Genomic DNA, 16,080 nt, shown 5'->3' with positions numbered 1-16,080 from the left:
TTCTTGGTAGGTACGAATGTGTGTTGTAAAGCTATATACTAAATAGTAATGCACTGCAAGCAAGACTCAGTTTTTGCAGATATAACTAACTATTTTGTTTGAAATATTCAAGTGTAATCAAGTTAGTATTAAGCTACCAATGGGAGGCAGACAGCAAGTATTTAGTGTAATTGTGGATGCAGTTTTTTTTCAAATTAGCAACTTTCTTTTTACTTTAATTAATTAGCTGCTGTAGGTATGAACATAACTGTGCAGTGTAGAGATAGGTACATTAATGTTAATACAGATTGTCTACCATTTTCTTGCTGCTACTGTAGATCTTTACTCATTCCACATCTCTGAGGGTTCTCCATCTATAGTTATTTTTGTTACAGATAAGATCTTGTGCTTTGTATCAGCAGTATAATAAATGACCTTCATATATGTCCAGAGAAGTCTTCTTTTCACCCTAACACTTCACAAACGGATGAAAATCTCAATTGTGAAAGGAAACTGTTTCAAAATCCTTGCAGAGGCATTTCCATGAGTTGAAAGTTAGGATGCATATTGATCCTTGGATGTAAAACCTGATAAATGACTAAGGGTTTGAGACGTCATATTGTTAATATCTAGCTCACTACACATGTACAATCAATATATTTCGCTTCCCATCTTGAAATTCGTACTGGATTAAGCGAAAGTCGGAAAATATATGAGCTTATTTTCTGTAAATGCCTGATATAATGCACTTAAATGAATTTCCTTTCCTACAAAAGCATACTAAAACATTTCACACATATTCATGTGGAATCGTTAGACAACTAACGCTGCAGGCGAAATTGTTATTAATCGGTGAACTACAAGAATTCACAGTGAAAAAAAGAACAAATATTCACTACAGAACAGTGATTCAGTCGCTTGTTAGAAAGAGCTGTCATTACGTTTCAATTTGACCGCATGTAAAAACGATAACCATTGCTTTGTTATCAGGAATTTCGGAGAAACTACGTTAACTGCACTACTACATGTGTAACAGTAGTACAACAATTCGCTGAATTGTCAAAATAAATGTTTGATTTCAGCTATGAATGAGAAAAACTGTAACCGTCAGCTCCTCTTCACACAGCGCGTAATGACATTATCTCGGCTTTCTGCCACGAGTCTTAGATACTGGGTTCAAGCCTTAACACGACAAAAACAGGGACATACGCGGTCTATGTTACATATAGTGTATGATCAAGGTTATGCCACGTGATCAGATTTGACAAGTAAGTTTACTTTTTTAGCTGCCATTTAAAATAATCACATGTGTTATTATTAGGTTCCAATATACTATCGCACCATTATCATTAATTATTTTAACAAAATATCGATTTTGCGACAACTAGGTGCAGTTTTAAAGGTCACATTCGATTGTCAACAATTTTAGTTGCGGGTATTAATGTGTGGAAATTGTAAACAAGCTATATATACATAAAGGAAACTGCCACCAGTGACATCACAGTTACTTTATAACTGTCTGATATTTAAACTAATATTTTAGTTCGGTGAAATTGTATCTCATATTGGTTTGCTATTATGTATAGAGGAATGAAATAAATAGGAAGTGCTGGGCAACCAAGGCGAAATGGGGCCGGAGAAACGTGGACAAATCAAAAATAAATACCTGTCGGTAAATATGACTCAGTACGTAGAAAAGTCAAAACCGCTTTCGGTAAAATTAAAAGCAACGATGGTAACATTAAGAGTGCAATGGGAATTCCACTGTTTACTGCTAAGTAGAGAGCGGATTGATGGAAAGAATAAGTTGAAGGGTTATTTAATGGGAAAACTAGTCTGATGACTTGACAGAAGAACAAACTGGAGTCAATGTGGAAGACACAGGAGATGCAGCACTATAGTCAAAATTTAAAAGAACTGTGAAAGACTTGAGTCAACTAAAGCAGGATAACATTCCATCGGAATTTCTAAAATTAGTAGAGGAAATGGCACCTAATGACTATTGGTTGGTTTGTAGAATCTGTGAGACTGGCAACGTACCTACCATCAGACTTTCGGAATAATATCATTTACACAATTATGAAGATAGCAAGGGCAGATAGTTTCGATAACTATTGCACAATCAGCTTAAGATCTCTTGCATCGCAAGCTGCTGACAAGAATAATATACAGAAGAATGGAAAAGAAAATTGCGGTTCCGTTAGGTGACGATCAGTGTGGCTTTAGGAAAGGTAAATGCACCAGAAAGGCAGTTCTCAATTTGCTCTTGTTCATGGAAACAAGACTGAAGAAAAACAAAATACGCTCACAGGATTTGTCTATCTAGAAGAAGCGTTCAACAATGTGAAATGGTACAAGATATTCGAAATTCTGAGAAAAGTAGGAGCAAGCTACAACGAAAGACGTGTGATACACAATATATACAAGAACCAAGAAGGAACCATAAGAATGGAACACCAAGAACGGAGTGCTAGGATTAAGAAGAGTGTAAGACAAGGCTGCAGTCTTTCGCCTCTATTGATAAATCTATGCATAGAGAAGCAAGGACGGAAATAATAGAAACGTTCAAGTGTAGGATTAAAATTCTGTGTGACAGGATATCAGTGATAAGATTCGCTGATGACATTGCTATTCTCAATGAATATGAAGAAAAATTAAAGCATCTGTTGGATGGAATGAACGGTCTAATGAGTGCAGAATATGAATTGAGAGTAAGCCGGAAAAGAGACAAAAGTAATTTACCTGTATCAGAAATGATAATAGTGATAAACTTAATATCTGAAATGGGGATCACAAAGTAGATGACGTTGAGGAATTCTGCTACCTCGTTAGCAAAATAACCCATGATGGACGAAGCAAGGAGGACTTAAAAAGAAGATTAGCTTAGGCAAAGAGGGTATTCCTTGACAAGATAAGTTTAATGTGTCAAACATAGGCTTTAATCTGAGAAAGGAATTTCTGAGACTATGTTTGGAGCACAGCATTGTATGGTAGTGAAAAATGGTCAGAGTGAAAAACGGATCAGAAGAAAATTGACGCGTGTGACGTATGGTGCTGCAAGAGAATGTCGAAGATCAGGTGAACTGATAGGGAGTGAGGTTCTTCGCAAAATTGTTGAAGAAAACTCTTATGAGAAGAAGGAACCAGCCGATAGAGAATGTGTTAAGGCATCGGGGAAGAACCTCCACGGTGCTAGAGGGAACTGTAAAGGGTAAACGCAGTATGGAAAGACAAGAGATTGGAATACATCCAGCAAATAATTGAGGACGTGGGTTGCAAGTGATACTCTGAGATGAAGAGGTTGGCACAGGAGTGGAATTCGTGGTGGGCAGCATCAAACCAGTGAGAAGATTGATGACTAGATAAGGATACCGTAGGGGCACATGTGAGTTGACAATATGTATAGAGCGCTGAGTCTCCTTTCTGTTATACTGTGCAGTAGACTGTAAAGTTCTGCAGTGGATCATAACGAACTGATGAGAGGCCTCGCGACTTCCGTTTCCGACTGTACTAAAGATGTACGACCAGCTCAATGCAGTGTGGCTAGTGGCACAACTGGAAGTTCATAATCAAATAAAATGGACGCCAATGTTGCTGGAAAATATCATGCCGTTCCTTACCTTTCTCCTGAGGAATGGCAATAATTCTTATTGCAGTAAATACTAAATAACAAGTATTTGCTAATGATCGTGGATTCGAAAAGATCGGTGTTCTAAATCTATAACTTTCTTCAATAATTTTACTCTAACCGAGCCTGTGCTCACGCTTTAATAATTCCTTGTTGACGAAAAGACAAACCAAAAACTTCCTTCCTGTACGTAATTCACCCTTACATTACATCTCTTACTTTAGGGCTTTCAATTTTTATCCATAAAATGATTCCAGTATCATCATATTGCCAGAAATTTAATGCAACTATGTTTTCCCCAACATTTACTTAAACCAGATGCCTTTGAAGTGATAACTTAATTCAGTTTCAGTTCCGTTTTTACGTATTTGTGGTTTTGGATAGTTTTCTCATATAGTACGAAAAGAAAGTTTAATGGAGAAAAAAATTTTTTTTTTCTTTTAGGAATATTCTGTTACCAGACGGGGTACCAGTTGAAAGACAAAGAGCGCGCTTCATAGTACGCATCTACAGGGCGGATGGCCTTCCGAAGATGAACTCATCTATTGTGGCTAATGTCAAGAAAGCGTTCACTGGAGAATTCAAGGACTTGGTGGATCCGTATATCCAAGTGTCATTCGCAGGCCTGACTGTGAGTATTTCAGTAGCTACAATTCTACCTTAATAACACTGTACTGTAATAAACACTGAGCTTTCTGCTTACATTTCTAGGGAAAAACAAGCGTAAAAAAGCACAGCTACGCGCCTGTGTGGAACGAGCAGATAGTCTTCACAGAAATGTTTCCACCACTGTGCCAGAGGATAAAGATTCAGCTCCGAGATAATGATCCAGTAAACAACACTGTGATTGGAACACACTTTATTGACCTGAAGACCATCTCCAATGATGGAGAGAAGGGTGAGGCATCTCAGGTAGTTCAAACACCTCGATCTGAATGTTGCCGTCGCACAATTGCGCCCTTTTCAATATTCAGAATAAGAAGCATACAAACGAATAGTTTTCTTAAGAGTATAAACACATATTTATTAACGTAGGGCAAAGAAAACAAATGAAGAGCGAAAGTTATGAAAAGGCATGGAAGGAATTTGAGTCGAATTATTCGAAATAAATCAGTTTAAATCCAGCCCTCTCTCCAACGAAAAACCTTCCATAATATCAGGATCAGACCAGGTCCTACGCGTTTCACTTACACACACTGATTCGTTCAAGGAGACAGGGCGACGGGGAGCTGATGTAACATATGAAGCGCATGAAAAATTCATAGGCCGACTCGATAGCAGTGCATGATCAAAGAAAGAAACGCTTAATTAATGGAGAATATGCACTGGAGGGAGGATGGGTCAGGGGAAAATTACTTCTGTAACTCTGGGATAAATTTCCATCAGTTGTAACGAAAAACATCTTCCAAAAAAAACGAGACTAATGTGAGAAATAACCTGGAAATAATGGGTGAAACGGACTGAACAAAGTTATGATTAGAGTAAAAACAAAATACTAGGTTGCAAAGCGCACCAGTAAACAGATATGGATACAAATATTTTCACGGTAGCTTTAAAATGGAAACAATAAAGCAGAGCACATCGGGAAGTGGAATAAAGAACATCCAGTGGAGAATGAAGCGAAATACAAACCTGATGATGTGACTAAGTAAATGCGTTGAGTGTTGTTAATTAAAGATGAGTAGAAAGTAACACAGAAGGGAATAATTAAGATTGGACAAGTCGCGTTAGGTACAGTAAAATCAAACGCTAAAAACACAGACAATATTCTAACATCTGTTCTCAGTATGCTTTCGTATGACGTGAAAAAAGAAAATAAAGCATACAAAGAATAAATAAGAAGCGAGTGGTACAGGTTTCTTGGAAAAAAAATTGACAGGAACTGCATACATTTTAAATTCAATAAATGAAATGCTGTGTACAAAAGATTAAACATAAATTTTGATATGTAAAATGAACAGTTGCCGGCCTAAAGTATTTCAAACGCATATCCTCTATTAACTGAAGAAGAAATGGCAGACAGGTGCCAAAAGTATACCAAAGTTCTTTACAGTGAAGAACTACTGTCCCAAAGTGTGGAAGAGCACTGACTGCTCTGACATCAAACATGTAAGTAGAATCGGTGACATGCCTTCGGATTTACTAAAATCAATTGTATTTATTGCGTATTAAAAATTATTTGATCTAGTATCAAAAATTTGTAGAACAAAAACTTTACCGGATTTCCCGGATAGCTTTACATCACACTACATAAATAGGAATGAGTAGTTAAACTGAAAAGCTTTCAGGCGATAATGTGACAGAAGTAGAAAGGAAAACATTGGAGAAGACTGTGTTAACTGAAAAGAAAATAATCTATATATGAAGCAAGATTGCACAACATGGTCAAATCAGATGATTTATTAGAAATAGACTGAAGACGGCGAAGAAAAGTTTCTACAATAAAAGACATGTACTAGTATCAAATATTGACATGAAATTGAGAAATAAATTTTGTATCTGCAGTACAGTATGGATGTGAAACGTGGGTCACAGGAAGACAGAAGATAAATAAAGTAGAAGCATCTGAAATGTATTGCTATATATTGATGTCAACAAACACGCAGACAAGTACGTAGGAATGGTACATTAGGAAAGAATTTTCTTATGAACTCTTACCGGAAAAACATTTCCACCGCCATCCAGGAACGGTAAATTTGACGCCAGAAGGACCAGTAGTGGGAAAATTGTAATGGGAAACACAGATTAGAGGATGTAAAACGGGTTGTCATGGTTATTGGGTATATTAGCTAAGATGAAAGACAGGCATAGAACAGGAAGATAGCACCAAACCAGTCGAAACACTGATGACTTAAATGTAAGAGAATCGCAAAACCAACACAGCAAGTATCACACTCTCGAACCATGACTTAAAGGCAACATTCGTTTCTTTGCTGACCAAAACTTTTCCATTGTATTTGGAAAATTATGTTGGGCATCAGAATTAATTCCCTCTGTTTGTTGGACAGTAAACTCTGTCTATTTTAATAAAATGGTATAAGATAATTTACTGAAAGTAGTGTCCTTCGGTGGCTACAAACGTTTCCCACATTTCGGGTAACAAATGGATTCCACAATAAAAAAAAGTCAGGTTCTTTTGAGGTGACCACTCACGGAGCCAATTTTAGAATCGTTAAAAGATGTGAGATGTTCAGAAAGGCCATGCTGCATGGACCGAAGCAAATGGTTATCGGAAGGGTCGAAGTCTGGTGATTATGCCTGGTAAGGTAAGACATGCCCTCAAAGTCCCTTCAAGGTTTCCCTCAATTGGTTTAGAATATATGGTTTGGATCTGATATGAAGCAGAACGACTTTCTCACATCTCTGAGCATATTGCAAAGGTTCGTCTGTAAGAAAGCCAATCAAACTGAGCAATTATGCTTCACAGCGTTCATCAGTCACGTTTCATTCGGTTGCAGAAGCTCGTGGTACATCACACTGGCTAGAACACATTTTGTCATTCATTACAAAATCGTTGTCTTTGAATCTCTGAATGTTGTTTTCGGCAGAGGATGTTCTCCACTCGCTTCCATTAACAAACGATAATTTTCCGCAGCAGATTTCTTGAGATGAAAGCAGAAGAGTAATACTTCCCGCAAATGCTATTTTGTAGGTTCAAAACCCGACATTTTCAAGGCAATATATAGGTATGTAATTTCACTCCACTCGAAACTCATGTGGAAACATGAAAGCCTAACGCTCCTAATGTTCCTACAGTTAAATAGGGCTCGTATCACTGTCCACTATGCTGCACTGGCACAAATACTGCGCACACTTTGTCAACGGCCGGAATTAATTCAAGCTCCCAGTATAAATCAGCTGCGTTAGTAGAATTCTACGAAAAATTTTATGAATAGAACTTCATGAAGAAGGTTTCCTTGAATCCATCGTAGATACTGAGTGAGATGTGCAGTGGTTAAGACTAGATTCTTGCTCAGAAGAAGTGGATTTTAAACCTATTGTGGCCATCCTCATATTGGTTTTAAGTGGTTTACCCAAATCATTTGACGTGAATGCCTCGATAGTTCACGAAACAAGCCCAAGGTATGTTTCCTTTCTTATCACAGTAGAATCCCTGTTACTACCACGTCCCCAAACAAGTAGCCGTTGACATGATGTTAAACTTTCATCTTCCTTGCGTATTTTGTTATGGATGAGGCTTCATACACTTCTGGCTCTCCCTCTCTGTTTCTTTGTTGCTGAATAGCTATGCCACTATCCTGTGTCTCCACAATAGCAAGCTAAACACCAATGATATATAAGTATATGAAGATACTGAAATTATCACATACAGTATTGAATTTAAATTTTTAAATGGAGGATTCCTGCTGCTCACTTTCACATGAGACGCTTCTATAGCGTGCACGGCGCTCGAAGTACTATTTCGAATTCCTCAGGTTGATTTTGAAACATTGTCTCATGTGTGGTCCACAAAAACTCAGAAGTTAGCGACAATTACATGAGGACTAAAATCAGCATATTTTTTCCATTTTCGGGATCAATAAAATCTTTCTGATCTGTCATGTCAAATTCAATCTATTGAAGGTATTAAACAGCTAAGTTCAAAGTACAGACGAATGTGATGTACATATAGAGGCTTTTGAATTAACATTTATCTAAATGGTTTTCATGCGATTAAGTATCTACTGTTATGAAGTAAACAAACATCGGTTTTTAATCTAAAAATTATTGCTTACTATTTAAAGAAACTTGTTTCTTTCTGAGTACAATATTATAAACCTGAATGATAATCCACATTTTATAGTTCAGTATATTCAAACATAAGTCGTCATGTTTCGAGGATATGTAACGTACAGAGTAAGTAAAAAAGGATTTACAGCTTTGGAATGATACACCAAATTTATTGAGACAATTTACAGAATTGGTAGATGTGTCGTTTTGGTTCGAAGTGACTACCACTTGCGATGTGGCAAACATCCCACTGGTAATCAACTTCTTTCCACACTCACAGCAGCAAATGGAATGTAACTTGTGCAACAACAGCATAGATTCGAGTTTTCATGTCGGCTAAAATGTTTGGTAGGGGAGGAACATACACTCGTTCCTTAATGAAACCCCAGAGAAAGAAATCCAGTGGTGTCAAATCTGGGGAGCGAGGCGGCCATGCGATTGGCTCTTCATGACCAATCCACCGACCTCTGAAGCGATTTTAGAGGAAACCTCGAACTGCTCCAAGGAAATAATGTGGTGCACCGTCTTGCTGGTAGTAAACGATTCCATCTCGGTCATCTTCATCAATATGTGGAATTAAAAAGTTTCATGAAACCAAAACAGCGAGCACGTTACGACGGTACTGGGCACTACGCACTGTAAAAATTCGTAGTTATGCATAGTCCAAAAAGGACTACTTTGTATTGATAGGCCCTGCCTTGAAACAGGAAGGTGGCATGCTTTCTGCTTTCCACTGTTAAAAGCACCTGCCAAAACCCAGCCATCAAGTCCATAATTGTTAATAACTTTACGTTTTTGAGCCCTAAATTCATTTCATCCATATTGTCAGAGGGGTCAGTTTCCCTTACAAATATTTTGTGCAACCTCCTTGCATCTAGAACCAAGTGCACCGATTTCTCCTTCTTCTTGACACTACTATTGCTTTGCAATATTCACTTCTGCACTATTCCCAATTCTAAAATATGTTATAGATCTCCTCCAACTGTCTCCCTCTCTCCCATTGCTATAGAGTAAGGCCTGACCTTAATGGGTTCATTTGGGTCCACCCTGACTGAATACTCAAAATCAGTCACCTTCCCTGGATTTTCAGAAAACACGTCTTTGTTTTTAGTCAGTAATTGATATAATTCTGCCTTCTCATCCTCAGAAATCCCTTTTGTACCATTTGCTTTAATCCTTAACTCTTTCTCAGCCTCCATCTCGTCCATCAAGCACTGTGTTACATGCAAACTAGCAATCAATTCTTCATCATTGAGTGCATCTTTGAATTTAACCCTTTTTCTTCCCTCAGAAATATTCAGTTCCACGGCCGGCCGGAGTGGCCGAGTAGTTCTAGGCGCTACAGTCCGGAACCGCGCGACTGCTACGGTTGCAGGTTCTAATCCTGCCTCGGGCATGGATGTGTGTGATGTCCTTAGGTTAGTTAGGTTTAAGTAGTTCTAAGTTCTAGGGGTCTGATGACCTCAGAAGTTAAGTCCCATAGTGCTCAGAGACAATTTTATTCAGTTCCACCATCTGGTACTTACTATCTCCATATGCCTCATATTTACTCAGGAAATCAATCCCCAACACCAAATTCATACTTAAATTTTGGACCACCAAAAATGAGTGACTAAATACGTCACCTCTAATGTTTACATCTAGAACTAACTCCTTTCTCACTGTTTTACTGAAAGTTCTTGTAACATTTTTAATCCTCACCACCTGTGACTGGAAATTCCACTGTTTCCCTGTTCTTAATATGACCACAAAAGCTCTCTGCCACCCCAGACACAGAACTTACAGTATCCACCAAACCAGTTTCACAGGTCCCTGCGACACCAACAGTTATTATTGGCTGTAACTTTTCTGTTTCTGCCAACAAGTCCTCCTCTATCTTATGTATGAAATCTTTAGTCATGGTGCACACCTTCTCTTCACTAAAAGATTCAGTATTCTTATCCCCTGAAAATATTAACTCAAAGGCCTCTTTAATTCCAGAGTTTCCTACACTCATCGCCAGTAGCTTTCTAGCAGCTCTATATTTTTCTTCCTCCCAGGTCTCTGTTATCAACTGCTGGGGCAACTTGCAAAATTAACCCAATCATCAGCATCATAATCCCACTCATCTTTCCCCATCCATTCAGTATTTAGCTCCTCATGCATGACCATCTGTTGTTCATCATTATACACAATGAAATTTTGGATTTCATCAACATCCTCACCTTGCTCACTAACTGTATCATTATTCACAGTATTATTGTCACCTACACCATCTTTTCCCATCATAAATAAACATTCTTCATCCAATGATTTAACATCTTTATCCCCATTAACTATTTCCTTATAAGCATATTTGAGCACCTCCATTTCCCTACATAAATCCCTGATTTGCCTGGCATAATCATGCTTGCTAATCTCCCAATCCTCAGGTGCCCATTTCTGAAACCATTTTGCCCTGGCTATCCAATCATCAGAATCAAAATCACTCTCTGCCCTATTCTCCCATGCTTCTTTGAAAAAATGTGTCTGCCCATCTTCTTCAGTCATACCATTAGCAGCAGACATAAATTCACTTCAATCAACAGAATTCATCACAGTTTCAACCACAATATCAACACCTGCAGTTCCATTCTCCACATTAAAAACTTCACCTACAGCTACTGCTTGTTCATCGGCTACATGAACTATAGCCTGCTCACTGGTACATTCCCTATCACTACTGGACTGAGTGCCTCCACATACATTAACAACACATTCTGCAGCCTTGTGCCGCCTATCAGCATCATTACCCATGAAAACATCTGATACAGGATCTATTGCCTGCTCACTGTTTAATACATTCACATTGCTGTAGCACATACCTACCTGTATATTTCCATATACAACATCATTTGAATCAGGCACTGTCGCCTCCATACAATTTATATCTTGTACCACTGGTAAAAGTTCCATTGCATTCAACACATTGCTATTTCTGCTGCCATTCACACACGCACTCTGAACATGACAGTACACATTTTCTCCCACAGGTTGCACAGCTGATACATGCTCATTCCTTAAGATAATTGCCAAGCAAATACTGTTTGAATCATTATCCCCCACATTTTGATCCCTTTTATTTAACAAACCCCAACATTTATTTCTCCCTCTTGATTCCTACATTTCCTATTATTTTTACTTCTAAAGGCCCTCTTATCATGCTGATTAAACCAGCCTCCAAACATCTCATCATTACCATAACTGCCTCCATTCCACAAATCCTTTATTCCCTCGCTTGTTTATTTTCGTCATGATCAACAAACCACCTGTTAGTTTGCCTGTAATTCTTATTCTGTACTTTCTCTTCCCTTGTTCCACTGCTTTTGCTTTCATTAAAATACCTCCCATTATTTTACCTAAAACTATTAAAAGATCAACCATTATTTCTCCCACAATCATTTACCCATCTCATGGTCCGAATTACTTCATGGTTTATTCTCCCATATTGGACCCTGTTTGGAGCAAATCTCAGTTTAAAGAATTTTGTCCCTGCGGTCCCCTTGCATTAATTTCTCCTCTCCCATCTCTCTGTTCCTGCATTGACCTTTGATCACTCCTGTTTCCATTTCCCCTGCACCTCTCTGGTACCTGACATCATCATTAAATCTTTCACTGTTATCCCTCCAAGTTTCATTATGAATTCTATCTCTGTTTCCTCTCCAATTACCATTCTGATTTCATTCCCTGCTTGATTTATGGTGGTTATTACCCCAACTCACATTATTTCTTCTCTCTCTGTTATTCCTCTGATTATATGTTGAATTATTACCCCCTAATCTTTCTAATGAATCTGTTGGACAATGTATCTTGCCCGCTGTACATTTTCAGGTAACCTACTCCTTAAGGTAGAAATCTGTCAGAATTCCCAAAGGCCTATCCAAATGTACCAACTTACATAATTCCTCCTGACAAAATTCTCTCATAGTTTGCCTACCTCCTCTGTAAACAGGCCCATTCAGAAAATCATTCTGTAATCTGCATTGTTTTGCTTGGCTCCAATACCTATTTAGAAACATCTGTTCAGCTATACTATATGATTTAAATTGTTCACTACAATTATTTGCCAGTGTCTGAGCATAATCCTCCAACAATCTTTTTACCAGTTTAATTTTGTTGTTGTCATTCATACCATCAATAAAATAATTCTTGCATGCTGCCAGAAAATCTACAGCATGGTACTTGCTTCCCCCTGAAAAAGTCTTACCACTGGGTACTTATGCCATAGACCACCCCATACTTCCATTAGCCACAAATAATTCTTCATTACTTAATCTAATATTAACTTTGTCAGTTTCTACATTACTCTTCACAGTAACAGCAGCCACATTTTTAGTTTCCTTTCTTAAGTCGCTAGCTGTCCCTGCCAGTTGATCCAGTAATAAAGTTTTGATTTTATCACAAATAGTCATAATCTTCTGAGCCACATCAATCACAGCTTGGATTGTCAACATTCCTTGTGTCCCACTTTTGCCTGCCTGAATCAATTATACCCCTTAATTAAACAACTGCATCAATCTTAGCATTCAAATTTCCTTCTACCTCCTCAAATTTTTCTTATAAATCCCCCAATTGATCATTTAATTCTCTGATTTTTGCCCCCAAAGAACTTTCCATATCCCCCAATATCAATTTTTAATTCAATCTTGAAATCCCTCATATCAGTTTTTAATTCAGTTCTGAATTTCCCCTTTTGGCTCATTAATTATCTACTCATAGGCACTACACTAACTTCTGCTTCTTCTTCCTGTCTGTTAGGGCTCTGAGGCTCACTCCCACTCCCTGTAGACTCAACATCACTAGCTGACTTCTTTATTACTGTCTCGCTCAATTTGGACTCCATAGCTAAACTGGCTATGAGACAGAAACTTGAGAAACTAATGTACCTGCTGCCAACACTTAGCTTTGTTGAGATGCTGCTGTATGGCGACTGTTGCCTGATGCTGTCGGCTGCCACGCGGTGAGGTGCGGTGTGGTGTGGTGTGAAGCAGCTTGCAGATTGCTGTCGGAAGCGGCCCCAGCTCTGGAGTGCGGCAGCGAGGCCAGCGAGTTGATGTTTGGCAGCCGGCGACGCTTCAACTTCCACTTTGGTGGTCGACGACGGGCTCAGCGTACTGCTCGGCGATTGGCATCGTGTTTCTTCCATTCTTCTTCAGTTTCAAACGCAATCCTGCGCTGCCTACCCAACCTGTTCAGTTAAGACAATTCTGGAAGAGAAACCCCATATTACGATGGTACTGGGCACTATGCACTGCAAAAATTCGCTGAAAATGTTGAAAATGTTTATATAGTTGCTGTTGATGCTGTTCGCCGATTTTTAATAGAAAAAGTTAGTTTAGATTCAATAGTTAGCTTGGGCCCCCACGTGCTATGGTACGAGAATGTATATATTTGTTATACTCAACACTTAGTTTAATTGAGCGGCCTCAGAGATGTAGCTGGTGTGAATGTTTGGCTACGTTTATCGTCATAGGGTGCCAGCTCACATCTATCGTAAACTCAGTTTTCAAGCTGAAATAAAAATATATAAAAAACAATGCAGGCAGGTATTGTGGTGAAATTTAAAATAATGAGTCACGTTGATTTATAATTTGAACAAGTAGCTTATTTTGTAATTTTCCACGAATAGTCTTCAATATTTTGACTAAATACATAAAATCCAATCTGAGCGGCTTTTACGTAAGTGCGGCCATTAATAACTGATGCTACAACACTTCACTATAAAATTCATATGTCGCGATCACAGTACTCAACAGTCTGTTCACAATTCACAAAATACACTGTCTGTTCTCCTAAGCCACTATATTGCGCTTACTTGATCGTTTTCGAACGTCGCTACATACATACTTGTCTCCAATCGTGGCTACCAACCCAATACTATCCCCAGATATGCATTACGCCCAACCCTTAGCGTCACTCAAACTCCACTCTCCCAACGATGGCCGCCCTATACACCCTCGAAACGACTGTCCAACTCAACACAATGTTTGACAAAGAAAAATACAACTATTCTAAAACTAAACACAAAAACACATGTGATACATTAAAAAATATGGAAATTTTACGGGTGATAACAATTTAAAGTCCAATTTTTTGTTTCTGCCACCGTTTTTTCACGGATAATGTTCTTGTGGCGTGATTTTGCTTTTCCCGGATTTTTCATACTAAACATACAGAAATAAAAATACATACTTAATTACTCACCTACCTCTTTAAACTTTAGAATGCTGCCGCTACTTTGGTCTCTTTAAATTTATTTATTACCAAAAACACATTTTCTCTCAGTCAAGTCCCATATTCTGACCTCTCATTCAAAAATGGTACACATTCTGCTAAATCGGCTATGATTGCTCCATGCATCTCTACTAGCCGCATCCGTATACACTTTGTTCATATTAATCGGTCAAAGCATTGCCGAGATATTATCTTTTGAACTTTCATAAATTTACAATTTTAAGGCAGCAATAACTTTTAAACTATTATGTATTTTTGTGGCGCGTCTACATAATTTAGCTTTACGTATTTTTCTGTCCATGAGTGCCAACTCGCTCCTCAGTGTCACTCTTAGTTCTATTTTTATCAATTTTTCTCTGGCATACAAATTCCTCCAAGCTCGCAAACACGGCAATACGCTCCCCGGCCAAGCTTTCGCTCTGGTTTTTCCAAGGCCGCATAATCGCTAGCCGCCCGCCACGGCCCTGTAGAAACCACCTGCCACGTGCTCTGCGTCGAAAAACTGCCGCTCTAATCTCCCCCCACAGCTTGTACGCTCACAACGTTCCGCACCAGTGGAAGTAGCCATTTTAACTGTACACTACACTGGCGCTCCTGGTGGTGGTATTGGGTACTGATGCACTATGTGAATCAAACTTTCGGTTGTTTGCTACAAAATGACACATCTACCGATTCTTTAAGTTATCACAATAAATTTCTGTAAACTCCTTTTTGAATCACCCTGTATATTTCATAATTTCTTAACTGCTTTAAGTAAGAAGACGTAAAGACACAAATTAGGAATCACATCAGCTAGAGGCGAATTATCAGATTTTCACCTAGCAAAGAACACAAAGAAAACCATATTCTTGCAAGGTTCTGAGTCCCGTCTTTCCATAACTTCAGTCTTAATTTGTATAAGCTGATTAGTTGAAATCAAACTTTGTCTTGGCACCAGGGGCTTTGTACCATTCAGGTTACTGCTGTTTGTTTTTTAATCCCATCATCTTGAAAATGTATACTCGTCTTTGAAACTTTTGTTTCTCTGTTTTCAGGTTTCCTTCCAACATTTGGACCAACATTCATCCATTTATACGGCTCGACAAGAGATTACAGTCTCATAGACGAACATTCAAATCTAAATTCAGGGCTAGGAGAAGGGGTGTCATACCGCGCGCGATTGCTGGTAGCCATACGCACAGAAATCACTGACACTATCGATCTCGCCCCTTCTGAAGTAGAAGTCGAACCAACGTTTCCCATTAATGAAGTAAGTATTTCGAAGTTGACACCTCAGTTTTTTTTATTTATTTTGACTGAATGTATGCTTTTGCGCCAGAGACTATTTCAATAAAATTCTGTTGAGTGTGAGAGAGGTTCTATCTGTTCTTGTGGCAGCTGATGGTTATCCAATGGGCCGAGTTCAGTTGCGACGCTACCGCATTGTATGTCATTCTAAACTCCACACTCCGTCTTCAGGCCACGAGTAGCGTACCGGGACCATCCGACCA

General features: G+C 38.6%; 1 protein-coding gene across 1 annotated transcript in view; it reads left to right on the top strand.

Annotated features, from left to right (window-relative positions):
* LOC126195117 (otoferlin-like) overlaps positions 1 to 16,080 on the top strand; it is a 376,779-nt gene that overhangs the window by 117,891 nt on the left and 242,808 nt on the right. Inside the window, exons 9-11 of the mRNA XM_049933641.1 lie at positions 4,052 to 4,238; positions 4,319 to 4,505; positions 15,625 to 15,839. Of these exons, the coding sequence (XP_049789598.1) occupies positions 4,052 to 4,238; positions 4,319 to 4,505; positions 15,625 to 15,839 (589 nt within the window). The remainder of the gene's footprint in view (positions 1 to 4,051; positions 4,239 to 4,318; positions 4,506 to 15,624; positions 15,840 to 16,080) is intronic.

The sequence above is a fragment of the Schistocerca nitens genome, chromosome 1, assembly GCF_023898315.1.
Source record: "Schistocerca nitens isolate TAMUIC-IGC-003100 chromosome 1, iqSchNite1.1, whole genome shotgun sequence".
Classification (NCBI taxonomy): domain Eukaryota; kingdom Metazoa; phylum Arthropoda; class Insecta; order Orthoptera; family Acrididae; genus Schistocerca; species Schistocerca nitens.
This window is presented reverse-complemented; position numbering and strand designations above follow the sequence as displayed.